Below are 18,079 nucleotides of genomic sequence, written 5' to 3' on the forward strand. Positions count from 1 at the left end.
CAAATGCAATCGTGGGTGACAAAAACAAAGACAAAGACAGTGTAAGATTTTGCAAACCCATATGATTATAAAGCGGATATCGAAGAAATAGAGAAAATTGAGAAATGTCGGGATGTCGCCAGAGCGATGATTGATGAAGACAAAGGGAACAATTGTTTCTGTCGCAATTGGTGCACGTGGTACAATACACAGACTGCTAAATTAGAGGCTCTAGGATATTGAAACTGAGACTCATAATCGAATCTACAAAAAGTGCCATCCCCAATTCAGCAAAAAACATCCCTGCCAAATAAGATGCCATAGCTTTTGAATAACACCACCACCATCACCACCAAGAAGAAGAAGAACAACAACAACAGCAAAACCTATAGACGAGTGAGATGGGGAACAACCTATTTCCTCTTTTAGTTCGGTAGAATGATAAATTGTTTTCAATAAGAGTCTGTATTATTAGTTTCTCCTATAATTGAGCTCTGTTCGGTAATTAACTCATTCACGTAATTCCCGTCGCACTACAAATGCTTGAATCTGTCTGAGATTTTATTTGACTTTTCAAAGGATAGAAAATTTCACTTCATAGTCTTCCTCATTGTCTGTGTCATTCTTCAGAGGAAGGAAGTCATTGTTGTTTTGTGGTTCATTTCACGAACTTGAGAAATGCTCTCACTTTATTCCTTTTAAGCTCTCTTCGCAAGTTTGGAATGTTTTTTGTTATCATTACGCCAATCTTATTACAAAATGATAGCGTGGTGTTGCCTTTGGTTAATAATTATCATGGGGTTCAGGTTTAATGCTATAGTTTATAATTAGAGTACATTGCCTCCTCTAACTCAGCTTCACTGTTACCTCAGCCTTAGAAGGGATAGAGGCAGAACGAGTCACCCTTCTTCTTGATCAATTCTTTGATACGGAAAAAGGTTTTCTTTTCCAAAGAGCCGTCGCATAACTTTTAGAGGCTCCCTGCAACTTTCTGTTTCGAGGTCCCATCTCTTCAATCAAAATTCATAATCTACGCACCTTTATTATCTGCAAAAATCAAACATAGTCCCTTACAGCTTGTATTTTAGAATCATTACAGCAGACTCTGCTGTGATGATTCTAAAATACGCACGCGCGCACATGCATACACGCACACACACAAACACACACACACACACCTATATATATATATATATTATATATATATATATATATATGTATATTGGGATTCCTTCAGTTTTCCTCTACAAGATTCATTCACAAGGCTTTGGTGGTCCGAAGGCTATAGTCGAAGCCACTTGCCGAAGGTGCAACCCAATGAGATTGAAACCAGAGTCATGTGGTTGGGAAGCAAACTTCTTAGCACACAGCTACCCTTGTTTATCTGGGTTCCGATTATGAATCACTTAAATGTTGAATTTTACTCCCCCGACCCGACGAGGTGAATCTATGGAAGAGAAACATTGTACTGTATGTCACTTATGCCAAAAAAAAAAACGTAAAGGAGCATGTGGCAAGCTTCTGGAGACTATTGATTACAGTATTGCTTTCTGTATTCAGTGAGGTCTTTCTGACTTCATCAAATGATATAAACAACATCAAATATTTTCGTTCTCCAAGATTTTACCTCCCGTGCTTTTCTTACGTTTGTAGTTGTTGCTTTTATTTTTCTTCACTAGATGATATTATTTGAGTAATAAGCAACTGCCACAAAGTAAACATGAAATATTGATAAACATATTCTACGTGCAAGTTTGAATTCTTTCCATATGGATTTTGCCACCTTACTTTGTAAAGCGTATAAATATTACTCAACTACGATGACGTTCTGAAAAGTTCTTGGCTTTAGGTAACAGAAAATGCAGCAGCACCAGCTACTAATGATTTTATTCAACATATTCCCCTCTCAGATTCACGCACTTGTTGCGGCGGTCCTTCAGATTTTCTAAACCCTGTAAAAGAACTCGGAAGTTTGAACCTCCAGCCAGGGCTTTAAGTTCCTTAAAGCCAGGAACTTTTCAGCACCCATTTTGCGTATAAATAATACATATACACATTTTCGAGGTAGCAGATTTTCACTTCTTAATAGCCCTGGGTTCGTGTGCTTCGTTATAGTAGAAGTATTCAAACAACAAATGCAACATAAACGAAACATTTCACTAGCACAAAAGAGATTAGAAGTATAGGAATAGAATACGGCTTTAATATTCACCGTTAAATTCCAGAATTAGGAACCAGAATTTAATTTATTCCGGTTATTGCCTTGAAAATACTAGGGTTTTCACTTCACCTCGTTTTCTCTTTTAATGTAAATTTAAAGTTTTGTATCTAAGCAACGAATAATTTGTCTACTTTCCATGAACTCCTGGTGATTAAAATCTGTTAAACATTCTTGGTTTCTCTTTGAAACCATTCCGTTTCACTTATTCCGTTGATTCCCTCGGGGATGACAACAACATTACCATCTCCCATATGCTATAACCTATAATATATAGTGAAAAGAAACCATTATTTAATTATATTGGATAGAGCTCACTGTGTTGCTTAAATTGATAGAGAATTTTGTCTGTGTTCATTTGCAATTCTCCAGTGAAAGGTCTTCTCATATTTTGCTAATGGCCTTCTATGCAATATTATCTACTTGTAATTTATGCCTATTGAATAAATGCTTATTTTTGCAATGAATTTATGATAACATGCTTCACAAAGCTTTGAAAACAAGAATTTAATGATGTGGTATCTAAAATTTAATGATTGAAGATTTAAACATAAAATTTTTAATGAAATATCTCTGACGTTGTATACAAGAGGGCATCATCATGAAACTAAGTTGTTTTGTCAGTTAAGAAAAGTCACTTTTAATAAGAGTGAGAGATGGTGACTCATTTTCATTAATATAGATCTCAATTTTGAATAGTAAACATATATATCTATCTAGGTACAAATGATGAACATACTTTTGCGAAACTTCAAATCGCGCTAAATTATACTGCAAAATTAGTCAAATACACGGTAGTTTTGGGACTCTACTGACACTAGGTTTTTACAATTGGTACATTTGCAGAGTGATTTTGAGTGAACTGAAGAGAAGTTGGGTTATATAGCTTTAGCATGACCGGGACCTTAATATCGTCGGTGAAATACAAACACCAGGCTTGGAGACAAACATTTTCTTCCGGTCTTCGACGAAGAGTTTGGTAATAAGTACATCAATTTAGGTTTCTCTAAGTTGTGGAAATGCGATATTTTAAGGGTTCTGCACATTTCAGATTATTTTAGAATGCTATATTGAGGGAACATTTCTAGGAAGATGATTCAGGAAAAATTCATTTTAAAATAAGTTTGAGTAAATTGGGCTTGGCATATAAGCAACAAGAAATAGGATGAGAATAAAACGTGTATGGTACATATGAATCTCTGTACCTTAAGCTTCTGAAACTGTTTTCATAAATTATATTTCTTTAAACGTCCGACATGAGGTTGGGATAATGATATAACATTCTTAGATATTGACCCATCTTCAACTAATATACTTATACTACATCAGTTTACGTCAGTTTGATCGCCAAACGTCATCAAATGTATTATTTCTGGACATAGGCATGGTTTCATGATTAGATTTAAACTACATTAATCAGATAAGTAGTATACTTTTCACTTGCCGGTAACCCAATCAATAAGTTCAGCACTGATACCAATATAGCTGTCGTTAGTGAAAGGTAACTTCAAATTACAACAATAACTATATAGAGGAGATAGCGGATTGCCACATTTAGATTAGAATTAACGTTCTCATTTCGTATCAAACCTTCTATTATATATAAATATATATATATGTGTGTGTGTATATTAGCAGAGGCACCCAGCATTGCTCGGGAATGAAATTGTTCCTTATATATCGAATGAAAAAAGCATATTCATTCACAAATGCAGCCAAGTCTGTAATGTCATAATTTGTCTCTCTTGCTATGTCCCTTAAAGATAAACCACTAATATGGCGGTTTGTTTTTGGCAGTCCAGAATCAGACTCTAGCAAATTTTTGCCTCCCATGGCCAAAACTTGATCCTCAATTTCAATCAGTGCTTGGTTAAAAATTGTTTCAGAGAATGGAATATTGATATCTGGGTTTGCCTGTTGAACTGCATGCTTTAAGTCCTCAGCCATGTCCTCACGATGTTTCATTCAAAGCTGTAAGGGACTGCCAAGTCCCCTACATATTCAGTATAATTGCAAGAATGTTACGGATTCCTTTGGAGAATCTGGTACTGATGCCTCAGTCAATGCAAGGTCCCAATGCTCACCATTTTCTAAAGAAAAAGACCTTGTTGATAGCATGCTTTCCTATAAATTTCATATTTAACCTCCTCGAATCTTGGAATGATATGGGACCACGTACTTCATGCAAAACGAGCCGTAAGTAGTAGCATTCTGCTTGGCTTACAGGGATACTGTAAACTTTTGCAAGATCGTCAGCCGCACGTTTCCTGTTGTGCCATTTATTGTTTCTCCAGGTATAATATTTGGCTAATTGTGGGTAAAGGAGTTTTCTTGCATCTTCATCTGCTTCACGCAACTTAACAAAGGCAGTAAGAGTAGTTTCTTATTGAGAATGTACTTGTTGCATGGCTGTTTGATTTGTAAAGATAATCCTTTGGTCATTGTTTAGATGGACACAGATGAATGATGGCTGGTTGCCTCTCATGAATGGGAAAATTGAAGATACGCCAAAATGCCTCATTGGTACTGATGTAACTTCCTCTGTCATACTGTGCATCTTCGTCATTTTTACTTATCTGCTCACTGCCATTCTGCATTAGAGTGTATGTAAAATAGTGTATGCATCTAAACCTGTGTTTATACATTTGCAAACATACTTAACAGAGATGCAGGATTCAACATTGACTCTGGCTACCTGTACTTGTCTTTGCTTCACTGTAGAATACTAATCATTTACATCTACCCTGAGTACTCTTGCAGAGAGTGAGAACATTGTTCCCGGAAACATTTTTGAAAATTAAAATGGAGATTAAATGGAAAAAAGGAGTTACGTGAATATCTTCGCACACACACACACACACACACTGTATCAAATATTGGATGAAATGGGCGTGCGTGAGAGAGATGAGAGCTGTGTTGTAATGTATACGCACATACATAAATAATATGCATACATCTTTTTTGTACATATATATATCTATATATATATAATATATATGTATGTATATATATACTATATATATATATATATATATATATATATATATATATATATATATATATATATATAATATAATATATATATATGCATGTGTTTGAGTGGTGTGTGAGAGAGAGAGTAAATACCACTTAGTAATCATTCTCTTTCGTCTCCTACACGCATACATACAAAAATATATGCTTATGTATTTATGTATGTACGTATACATGACAACACACTCCTTGACTGACTGACTCTCTCTCTATCACTCCTCACACACACACAAATACACACACATACATAAATATATACAAACGTACATACAAAAACACACGTGTGCATGTATGACTTGTGTGTGGTGAGAGAGAAGGAGAGAGAGAGAGAACATTGCAAGCAATGGATTAAATAAACTTGAAATGGAAACAATTGTCTAAATAAAAGCTCGTTAAAAGCTGTCTTGTACCGAATATTTAAATATGTGAACTTAGTTAATATTTCTTTCAGTAATTTATCGTAGCTGTTTGCGATTGGCGAATTAAAACTTGAAAAGAAAGCATTAAAATAGTGACTGAGAGATTTTGCAAATGAAAACGGAAACTTTCGCCGTTGCTACGTCCATATCGGAAGTTGACATTGAGAAACCTTTTTAAAGAAGTGAATCATATATAGAAAGCAATATTATTTATTTTTAATAGAAAAATAAATTAAATACCCTATTAGGTATCTGAAGTTGAATTATTCATGTATCCCAAGTATGGAAGCAAATCACGCAGCCGTTTTCTCGTGAAAAACGAATACACACAGACAGGTCTATTTTATATAAGAAGATATATTATATATATATATATATATATATTATATATATATATATATATATATATATATATATATATATATCGATTGTAGATCGAAAATATTGTAAGCATATACATAAATATTTTAAATACACTCACTAAACTCGAGTTGAATAGACGAGAAAATTATAAATTTGAAATATAAAACTTCATCTGTGCATATTTCTATATTAATACAGAGACACGTACGTGTGAAATATTTGGCAAACCTTTATGTTAATTAAATGAACACACGACAAAAAAAATTCCTCTCCCAGACATTCTCATTGGTGATTAGTTTATTTACAGTCGTTGGAAAACTTTTATTTTTCTTTATCATTATCACCAGAACATGAAATCTTCAATTGTGACCCGGTAACCTTATAAGTTTAAGCAAATAGTTTATTTTCGTATTGATTTTCCTACAAAGCCTCAAAACATCTGAATCATAGATAAAGAGAAATGATATTTTGAAGTCTGAGAGGTTATGATAATGTTTTCCTTGCTATAGAGTCGCATGAAAATGTCCATAGATTTTGCAAGGATACTCCCACTGGTTAGATCAATATATCTGCAATTCAATTTTAATTTTTACGGCTGGTTGCAGAAAATGTGTGGGATGTAATACTTGACAGGGAAAATAAGGCAAACTGTTTAACATGAAATGGACGTGGTGATATACCGAGGCAAACATGCTGTTTTTATTGTTGTTGTTGTTGTTGTTTATGTGGTGGTTGTTGCAGTATCTGTCACGATTGAACAGTGCAACGATGAAAGTTGTTTCAGCCAAGCCTATCACAATCTTTCAAAGGCGCAGTGAAATCAGAATAACAGTTCCCATTGTGGTCATTTTTATTAGAATATAGGATTTTAATTCTCGCCGGTTAAACGGCTATCAGGACGCTCCCTCTTTACTTCCGGCCCCTTCAGCAGGGAATATGCATAGAAAATAAATCTCTTTACTCTCTCTCTCTCTCTCTCTCTCTCTTTTAAAGATAATAATAATGGAATTATTGTATACAGTGCTCAGGTGCACCACAACTTGTCAGAGTAAATGCAGTAATGCACAAATGTCTGGAAAGCGAACAGTGTATGAGTCAGATACTCTTTACTTGTTTCAGTCATGTGACTGTGGCCATGCTGGAGCACCGCCTTTTTGTCGAGCAAATCGACCCCAGGACTTATTCTTTGTAAGCCTAGTTCTTACTCTATCGGTCACTTTCGCCGAACCGCTAAGTTACGGGGACGTAAACACATCAGCATCGGTTGTCAAGCGATGTTGGGGGGACAAACACAGACACACAAACATATACACACACATATATATATTTATATATATACACATATATACGACGAGCTTCTTTCAGTTTCCGTCAACCAAATCCGCTCACAAGGCTTTGGTAGACCCGAGGCTATAGTAGAAGACACTAGCGCAAGGTGTCACGCAGTGGGACTGAACCCGGAACCAGGTGGTTCGTAAGCAAGCTACTTAGCACAAAGCCACTCCTGCGCCTATTTATTTAATAGACCAGACCGTAAAATTCATAAATATTTAACAACAACTGTAGATTAAGAGGTATTAATGCCTTTCTTAAGTGTAGTAGGGACAGAAAAGTTTCTCACTGTAATAAGTGAGAAGAATCGCTTTGGGCTTCCACCTACAAGAAATTGCTGCGAAATGTTCGTCAAATCATGTTTACAGCATAAAAAGGATGTTGGATTATGCAGACCTAGACAGGACTAGTCATTGCTAAAATTATCGGACAAGGGTTATTACCTCAGGATAATCAACACCATCTGGAAGCAACTGAACAGAATTTTATAACAATGTGAAGCTAACAAAAGTTAAGGGAGGTAACTCAGCAATATAAACGCGTGAATATGACTAAATAAATTACATTACTTACATCTGTCTGCCCCCTCTCCCTCTCACTTACTTCCTGCTTCTTCTTTCCTCCCTCTCTCTTCATTTCACTATCCTCTCACTTTCTCCCTCGCTCTCTTTCTCCCTCTCCCCATCGCTGACTGCATATTTTATAAGTATGCGTTTAGCATATGTACGTATATGTCTTGTGTGTTTATGTGGTATATATATATGTATATTATGGTTTTTAAGTGTGTGTAGGTGTGCGTGCTTGTGTATATATAAATATGACATATATGTTTATTATGCATATAAGAGTGTGTGCATGTGGTTGCATATACATACATACATACATACAGACGGGCAGCCGGACAAGCAGACGGACGGAGAGGCAAACAGCCATACAGACAGTCAGACAGACAGACAGACAGATAGATACTTAAAACATGTATATGTGTATGTCTGCACGCACCTGTTTATATTTAATGACAATAAACACACATTTATGTGTGTGTGTTTTGGGTGGGTGGTTGTTTGTGTGTGTGTGTGTGTGTGCGTGTGTGCGCACGTGTGTGAGTCTGTATGTGTGAGTGCGCGTGTGAGTAGGTATGTTTGCACATGCTTATATATAGATGTATATTCGTATATATGCGTGTGCGTGTGTCTGTGGACATATGCATATATATATATATATATATATATATATATATATATATATGTATATGTGTATGTATATATATATATATATGTGTGTGCATGCATATATATATGCATATATATATATACATATATATATGCATGCACATATACATATATTTATGCTCATGTTTGTGGGGATGAGTAAGTGTATATATTAATCTATATACGATATGTATACACACGGACACATATATATATATGTGTGTGTGTGTGTGTAAGTATGTACGTATATGTGTATATATATATAATCCCTGTGTCCACTTCCTGTGAAATAGATTAATATTGAGGAAATGCTTTTATTTTGTATTTTTGTTTCACATTTCAATATAAATATTGATTTATTGCACTGGCACAACGCCACATATATTTCTGGGATTAGGTGGCGTATATAATTGATCATATCGATTCCTAGACTTCTATGGTTCCATATTTTATCATCCATCCCCTAGAAGTATGAAAGAAAAAGTTAACTTGGGCGGAGTTTGAACTTAATAATGCAGTACAATTATTAATGCACTACTTTTTGGCGCAAGTGGTAGAGCTGTGAACAATATTCCTTTAAAGGTAGTCATATTTCCATTCAAGTTCTGAGTTCGATTCTTACTTAACTTAACCTGCATTTATTTATACCACGCTTGGTAAATAAATGCTAATGAAATATATGTTTTTCATGTGAATTTATTAGAAATTAATAGGTTTTCCCCCCGTTTTTTTTTATTGCTTTGTTAATGCACTTTTCCAAACACACGAATATGTTGATGCTACGTATCTTTTCTTTGTTGTTGTTTCTCTTTTGTGAAATTAGTTTTAGCTTCTGTGTTAGCCGTCATTCAACACACATTTTCTCTTTCAGCATATAATGTATTTTGTATTAAAATGAATTTAAGTTGCGTACGCGTGTGTGCGTTTGTATATACAAACATACTTACATGGTATTATGTATGCATGAATGTATGTATGTATGTACTATGTATGTATGCATGCATATATATATATATACATATATATATATGAATACATACATATATATATATATACATATATATATGTATATATATACATATATATATAAATACATATACAAACACACTCATGCATACATATATATATAATTTACACACTTGCATATAGTTGTGCGTAAGTTTATATATGTATATGTCCACCTACATTTATGCGTGCATAATTATGTGTGTCTGTGTGTGCGTGCACATATTTACAAGCATGTCTATGTATATATGTATGCATGCATTCGTGCATATATATGTATATATATATATATAGATATATACGCATGCGTACATATATGCATACATAAACTTGCTTATGTGCAAGCACACACACACACATATAATTATGCACACATATATGTAGGTGAATATATACATATATACACATGCGCACACCTACATACATGCGTGTAAATTATATATGCATGTATGTATGAGTGAGTGTGTTTGTATATGTGTGTGTATGTTTATGTATGCTTGCATACACATATGCATATGTATGCATGTATATCTATGCATCTACATATGTATATACCTATATGCATGCTTATATATATATATATATATATACGCGCAACTATTGAAAATAATTCTAAGTTCACTGCGTACACAACCCTCTTTGAAACGTTTTTCTTGCATTTCTCTTACGTTATCACCAGCCTCTTTTCATTTCCTTCGCATCTCTGTCATTGCCGTCGCTTCTTATTTCTCTCTCATTTTCTTTATTCTTATCTCTATTCCTTTATTTCTGTCTCGCTTCTCCTCTCTTTTATTTCATTTTGTCTATTATCTTTCCCTCTCTCTCTTCTACAACATCACTATATCAAACAAGTGCGCTACTAATAAGATCTCACTAATACTGACTTGAACAACCGCCGCTTATTCTTCTTGTAGCTCTCCTTCTCTCTAGCAAACTGTTTACCTTTTTAAAAATTCCCCCTCGTCTTCCTCGTATTATTCTCTCACCCCTCTCTCTCCACTCTCTTTTGCTCTCGCTTCTATTTGTCTCTCCACTCTTCCTTTCCTTCACTCTCTGTATCTCTCCCTCTCTCTATCACATTATGATTGTTACCGGAATCGGTGCATCTCAAATATATTTGAAGGAATTTATTTAAACAACCAATTTCTACCTTTAACTATTACCTTTGCATAAATATCAACGCGATAAAATACAATTTATTTATATCTAAACGCCTGTAAGATACATAAACAAAGCCTTGAACGCCTACACAAGTACGCACTCGCAAATGTATACACAGATAAATTTATACATATACATATAATTATACATACGCACACACATGTATGTGCATACGCATCTAGATGCAGACATACAAACTATCAACTGATGCACACATATGCGTGCACAATTACAACGCACTATCTCACACACAGGTGCATGCACATGCAAATATATCGATGCACGAGTAAATTTCTGTATGTTTAAATATCTCCGCACGATTTTTCTGTGTTGCATTTCCCCCGTATTCACATATGCATCATTGAATCCTAATGTTTAGCAAAATAGGTGTGCATGTGGTTGTTGCGCTTACTACACACGTGAATATAATTCGTTAAGAACTGTGCGAAAGAGAAAACAAATTATTACTTTTAAGAATCGAAAGTGTAAATATTCCGAAGTCTATGGAGAACGACCAGCATCATTGTAAGTTGAAAGCATTTCTATATATATATATTTATTCATGATTAGAAACAAATATTTGCTGTTGCTGTTGTTGTTGTTGTTGTTGTTGTTATTGGGGTTTACCTTAAATTATGTTAGCGGGATTGTTCCGCTATTTGGGATTTTGTTGTTGTTGTTGTTGAAATATTTTCAGCGGTGGATGCAATGGGGGCGTGCAGAAGAGTTTCATTCTATATATTTTGTCGTAACGTTTTTATTTATTAATCTATTTATTTATTTATATATTGTTTTTGCTGATTTCCTTATAATCGATGGAAAAGGTGTTCATGGGTATTGTCTTATGTTTGCCACTTTAAACAGTCTTCAACGATTCGGTCCCTTGTATCTTAATCATTAATATTATTATTATTATTATTATTATTATTATTATTGGCAGAATCGTTAGCACGCCGGGCAAAATGCTTAGCGGCATTTCGTTCGCTTTCGTATTCTGAGTTCAAATTCCGTCAAGGCCGACTTTTCTTTTCATCCTTTCGGGTAAGGGATCGATATAATCAACTTACCGCCTCCCACGAAATTGCTAGCCTTCTGTCAAATTTTCATAGCAATATTATTATTATATTATTATTATTATTATTATTATTATTATTAAGGCGACGCGCGGGCAGAATAGTTATCACACCGGACAAAATACTTAGCGGCATTTCGTCCGTCTTTCAGGTCTTGTGCCAATAGTAAAACATAATTCTTCTTCTTCTTCTTCTTCTTCTTCTCTTCTTCTTCTTCTTCTTCTTCTTCTTCTTCTTCTTCTTCTTCTTCGCAACAGTTTAATGCGTGCTTCTACTGCACCACCAGGTGTATCTCATTGGTCCTGAGGTGTGTATAACAATTTCGTTTGATTTAATTGACGGTACCCGCCTCTTACCTTCGGCGGCCTTGAGAGGCTAAAAACAATTATGCCAGACACAATAGTTGCTGTTATTGGTGTCATTATTGTCTAGCACCAACGCAACTATAGTAGAGCAAACATCAAAGGGCTTATAGATTGTAGCCGTCATTTTTTTTAATTCTTTCATTTTTTTATTTATTTATTTATTTATTTATTTATTTGAAAATATCCAGATTTACATCATCCAGTGTCTCCTTTTTTTCCGGTTTTTAAGACATAGAGTTTGAAGTGAGGAATATGCGGCTGTTATTTCTGGCAGGTCGTGTTACTATGCAGATTTTCCTGAAGATGCAATGTTATTATTATAATCATTATTGTGATGTTCATTCCCAAACGGGGTCAACTGACTGTGCGTTTCAACAGTCCATGATTGATAAAATGATGACCAGACAAGGCGCAATGATTTCCAGTTAAGCAACCTTTAAGTTGTGAATTGTTTTGAGAGTTTTACCCCTATTATATACTATACAGCCCCCTGTAATAAGAAGGAGGGGTCTCCAGAGTGTTCAGCCCTCTGCTTGCTTTCAATACTAATTGGTCATATTTTCACATCTCATTCGTCACTTATGCTTTTTCGTAAAACATGGGCCTCATACAACCACATTTGGCCTTGTGTATATGATGTCTAGTACTTTGAAAGGTATTCAAGGGTTATAGATTGGTAGCACCTTTATGACACCTGGTAAAGTGACCAACGGTATTTGTGGTTTCTCATTATCGGTCTATTCTAAGTTTGAATTCTGTCTCATTTAATTTTTCTTCTCACAAGCAAAAGACCCCAGCATTGGCCGGGTGCACTGACATATCGACCCGGGTCGACATGATAGTGCAGCCGTCGAGTATGTGGGTCGATTGTATCTAATATTCCCTTTCCCCACAAAATTTCTTGTCTTATTCCTAAATCAGAAACCATTATTTTAACCGATCAATCCCTTCTCCGCAAATTTAGGGCATTGTTTCATTGTTAGAAACAAATTAGCATAATTATAAAGGTTGCTAGAGCGGCGAGCTGGTACAATCATTAGGACGCCGGATAAAATGTTCAGCGGTATTTCCCCCCTCTTTAGTTCAAATGCCGCCGCGGTCGACTATGCTCTTCATCCTCTCAGGGTCGATGAAATCAGTACTAGTGGAATATGGGGTTCGATGTAATCGATTAACGACTCCCAATAAAATTTCGTGCCTTGTGCGCATAGTATTAAGAAAATTGTTCGATTGCAAACAAGTTGGAGTTACAGCTAAGTATGGCTCTTAGCGTCCTGAGTTCAAATCACAACAAAATCGATTTTCACATCCCTCCTGAGTCGATAAAATAAAATAAAATACTAGTCATAGACTGATGTCAGCCTAATATACTGCACACTTTCTGTGAGAAAAAAAAGTTATATTGATCCTAGGTCTAAAATCCTTATTGATAGTACTAAGCAGATGTGCATACATGTTTATGAGCACTACATGAACAACGTGCATTCAAATCTATCCGGGAATCTCGCATACTTTATCAGTTTCCTCTGCACCGATAAAATGCGTATCAGTAATACCCAGCGATTGATTAGTAACACCAAAATTCACTTCTTTATTATGCTTTCTGCTTATTGATAGTCACGTTACAGAATGTTATAGTTACTAAATTTATGTACGTATGCATGTACGTATATGTGTATGTATGAATGTTTGTATATATGTATGTATGTATGCATGTAACATACAAGTATTTATGCATGAATGTACGTATGTATATTTGTATGTATGTATGCATGCAGCATATATGTTTGTATTTATGTAAATATGTATCTCTCTACCTCACTCTCTAATCTATCTACGTGTCTATCCCTTTCTCTCTCTCCTCTCTCTCTCTCTCTCTCTCTCTCTATATATATATATATATATATATATATATATATTATATATATATATATCAGCATCTGTAGCAACCGGCTGTCCTCTTTCTAAGGGTTGTTTCGCCAAGACACACCAGCTCCCTCTCTGTTGCGCTGCATGCGTACGATAGGACCGGCGCAAATGATTACATACACAACATTCATACACAACACACGTACGCATGCATAATATATCCATTTAGCTCCCACTGGCTGTTGAGGATTACAAGTTATGAAGCACAATGCTTTCGCTGATTGTTTTAGATGCCCGTATCGTCGCGTGTAAAGAGAGACACTCTTTGTGACATACCACGCGTGACCCTGATGAAAATCTTGGATGCGACAACTGGAGAAAATAGGGCATCGCTTCTATTGGGCATTAATATATTTAGAGTATGCTATATGTGCATACATATTAATGTTTCGTTGACAGTGACTTCGAAGTTATGCACAGTATGCCGTTTATTCACGCAGCTTTAAAAAATCCTCTTATTCGGCAAAACCTGGCTGTCAATCTAATTATGTATTGAGCTCAACATTTGCATAATAGACTTGTACTCAGCATGTACTCGTTAGGTTTATTTATATAAGAAGGAATTAAACACAGACACACATCTGTATATATGTGTCTAAGTATGCATGTATGTATGTATGTATGTATGCATGTATGTATGTATGCATGCATGTGTGTATGTATGTATATATTTAGGAGCAGGCGTAGGTGTGGCGTAAGAAGCTTGCTTCCCAACCACGTGTCCTCGGGTTCGGTCCCACTGTGTCTTCCACTATAGTTCCGGCCCAACCAAAACCTCGTCAATGGATTTGCCAGACGGAAGAATGCTTTTGAGAGTGACTTCAAAGTTTCAGCTACTAAAGTCAACCCTGGATTGCAGTCCAAGGATGGCTTACATTCTTGTATAAGAATAATAAATCTGGACTCCACAAGAGATTAAATTATAAAGTAACCTATCAGATTCATGTAAAATTGTTTTATAACTAAACGTATAAACAAATATAAATACAAACACACACACACAAACACAAACAAACAAACAAACATACGCGTCTTTTAATAAGATTATCAAGTGTGTGGCAGAATATAGGAACCGATTCCAACCCCTTTCATCTTCAAATCCCTCCAGCAGAGAGTCGGTGGTCAAAATGCTTTGCGCTGTTGGATTTTATTTCTTTAACTTTCTGTTTAAGCTTTAACGGGACTCAACCAGATATCGACCCGCTGTGAGAATGGATGCGATACTAGCTAGAAGAAGTAACAGTAATATACTGTTTCAAAATTTATCAAGGGTTTACATTAAATGTGTAAAACTGGACCTTTGCTAGAAATAATTGTACTTAACTTTGATTTCAAATTTTGGCGCAAGATCAACAATTTCGGAGGAAGGGCGTTCTATTACATCGACCCCAATACTCAACTGGCTCTAATTTTATCGATCCCGAAAGGATTATGGCAAAGCCGACTTCGACGGAATTTGAACACAGAAGGTGAAGGCTAAGCATTTTACCTGGCATTCTAACGATTCTGCCAGCTCACCACCTTAATTGTATCAACTATCAATTAATAATTATAAAAATAAAGATAGGTGTGTGTTGTTGATTCCAGTGTTCTCTATTGACTTCTATATACGGGTTGTATTTAGTGTTATTATTATGTGTTTTAAGTTCAAATCTAACGGGACGTTCGGCGATGTTTACTGACCTCAAGATTCACTAAATCAATACTGTACCCATGTTATGTTATCGCTGTTATGTACCCATGCCGTTATCGTTGTTAAGGCGGCGAGTTGGCAGAATCGTTAGCACGCCGGACGAAATACGTAGCCGTATTTCGTATGCCGTTACGTTCTGAGTTCAAATTCCGCCGAGGTCGACTTTGCCTTTCATCCTTTCGGGGTCGATAAATTAAGTACCAGTTACGCACTGGGATCGATGTAATCGACTTAATCCGTTTATCTGCCCTTGTTTGTCTCCTCTGTGTTTAGCCCCTTATGGGTAGTAAAGAAATAGGTATTATCAATGTCATTATCGTTGCTTTTACCGTTGTTGTTTTTCGTGGTGGTGGGGTCAACATTATTGCTACTGTTATTGCTACTTTAAGCTACTAAGAATGCGTATGGCAACTTGAAGATTCACCCACCACACGCGATAGACTGACGGTTGCACGGACGCGAAAGCTACGTTGTTATCCTCATTCCGTAAACGGCGGCTTTTAACGGGTGGAGAGCTGAACCATCCTGGGGTACATAGGATTCGCAATCTAGACTAAGGTCTGAAAGTTTACCACACCATAGTGGGTTACATCATGGTTCCTCTGCTTTGTGGCAGAAGTAGGAAGAAAGAGTGAGAGAAAGTTGTGTGAATGAGTACAACGGTGTTAACCCCCACCCCCGTCGGAGCCTCGTGGAGCTTAGGTGTTTTTGCTCAATAAACACTCACAATGCCCTGTCTGAGAATCAAAACCGCGTTCTTACGACCGCGAGTCCGCTGTCCTAACCACTGGGCCATTGTTCATCCACATTGTTGGTGTTGACGTTGTTACTGTCACTTTTGCTATTGTTCTTATTTTTACTCAGGCCTAGATCAAAAACGTACCACCTGTGATACCAACCTCTCATGCTGAGAGATACGCAGGACTATATTATGTACCGCACTCTGTTCTCCCATAAGATAACAGTGTGTGTAATTTACAGAAAATATGTTTGCTATTTCTAGCAATTCTTTCGACCAGTTAAAAGCGCCTTAATCGGCCCATATTTAGAGGTTTCCCGTCTCTCATACAGACGCTCACCAATTCCATTTTCTTTGAAGCATATCTAACATATACAACCTATTATTACTTGTAACATTTCCACACACCTCCACTTTCGGCCTGATCTATATTCCCAGCGCTAACCTTTACAGATATCATTAGCACAACCACATAACTAATACATCACAGCCCTGCACCCCCACCACACACCCCACCTCTGCTTTCATTATTTCTTCCAGTGCTACTTCTGTTAAGAAACTTGTCATCGTCATTGAACTAACTAGTATGCCTCAACACTTCTACACGACGTGCTAGAAATAACAGTCAAGGCCACTAGAAATTTTATTCCTCAACGTCTTTAAAGCCAAGAAACATTAGACAATGTAAACGTAAGCGTGATACAGCTGAAATAAACACGGGATGGTAAAGCCTGGGAGGTCTTTCACTATTGGTCAGCTCGAGTAGGGCTTAAATATTAACGTTAACAGCAACACCGACTATAACAACATTACATTATTCACCAGCCAATAAGAAAGCAACTTATTGTCGTAATGAGCAACGAGGATACTTCTAGCGGTTGCACAACTTCCTAGAAATAGAAATCAAATTCCCCTCAAGGCCTTCTTCAAAAGTGGACGGACATATTGGATAATACAGTTCCAGATGATACGCAATGTGTTTTATACACACACACACACATATATATATATATATATATATAAAGTTAATCCAAACAAGGAAACACAGAAAAAAAGAGAAAAAAACACAGCAACGCGAGGACGTGGAACAATTAAAGTATTATTGACGCTCAGGAAAGAAGGGAAGGAGGTTTTAACGTTTCGAGCGGAGCTCTTCGTCGGAAACAAGAAGAAGGAAAGATCCCAAGAAGGGAAGACAGAGGAAAAAATATTTTTGCTGGTGGTGCTCAAGAGATATATATATATATATATATATATATTATATATATATATATATATAATATATATATATATATATATATATATATATATACATATATACGCACACTTGTCAAACACATACACACTCGCACATGTGTAAGACGAGGCAGTCACGTAAGGAATGTCATTGATCATGGCTGTGCTTGATGAAAACTGAACATGGTGCAAATAATAATGCTTTCTACTATAGGCACAAAGCCTGCAGTTTGGGGGTAGGGGACTAGTTGATTACATCGATCCCAGTGCTCAACTGATACTTAATTTATCGACCCCGAAAGGATGAAAAGCAAAGTCGACCG

At 36.0% G+C, this 18,079-nt stretch overlaps 1 protein-coding gene across 2 annotated transcripts in view; it reads left to right on the plus strand.

Annotated features, from left to right (window-relative positions):
- The window catches only part of LOC115213535 (synaptotagmin-1), a 479,245-nt gene that overhangs the window by 242,199 nt on the left and 218,967 nt on the right, over positions 1-18,079 (plus strand). The window contains exon 1 of one of the 2 annotated variants that reach the window (XM_029782574.2): positions 10,438-11,246. The exons of the other annotated variant lie outside the window; for it this stretch is intronic. Coding sequence (XP_029638434.1) covers positions 11,225-11,246 — 22 coding nt within the window. The 5' untranslated portion in view covers positions 10,438-11,224. Of the gene's footprint in view, positions 1-10,437; positions 11,247-18,079 lie in introns of those variants that run through there. 2 annotated transcript variants of the gene reach the window in all.

This window comes from Octopus sinensis, linkage group LG1, assembly GCF_006345805.1.
Source record: "Octopus sinensis linkage group LG1, ASM634580v1, whole genome shotgun sequence".
In the NCBI taxonomy this organism is placed as follows: Eukaryota; Metazoa; Mollusca; class Cephalopoda; order Octopoda; family Octopodidae; genus Octopus; species Octopus sinensis.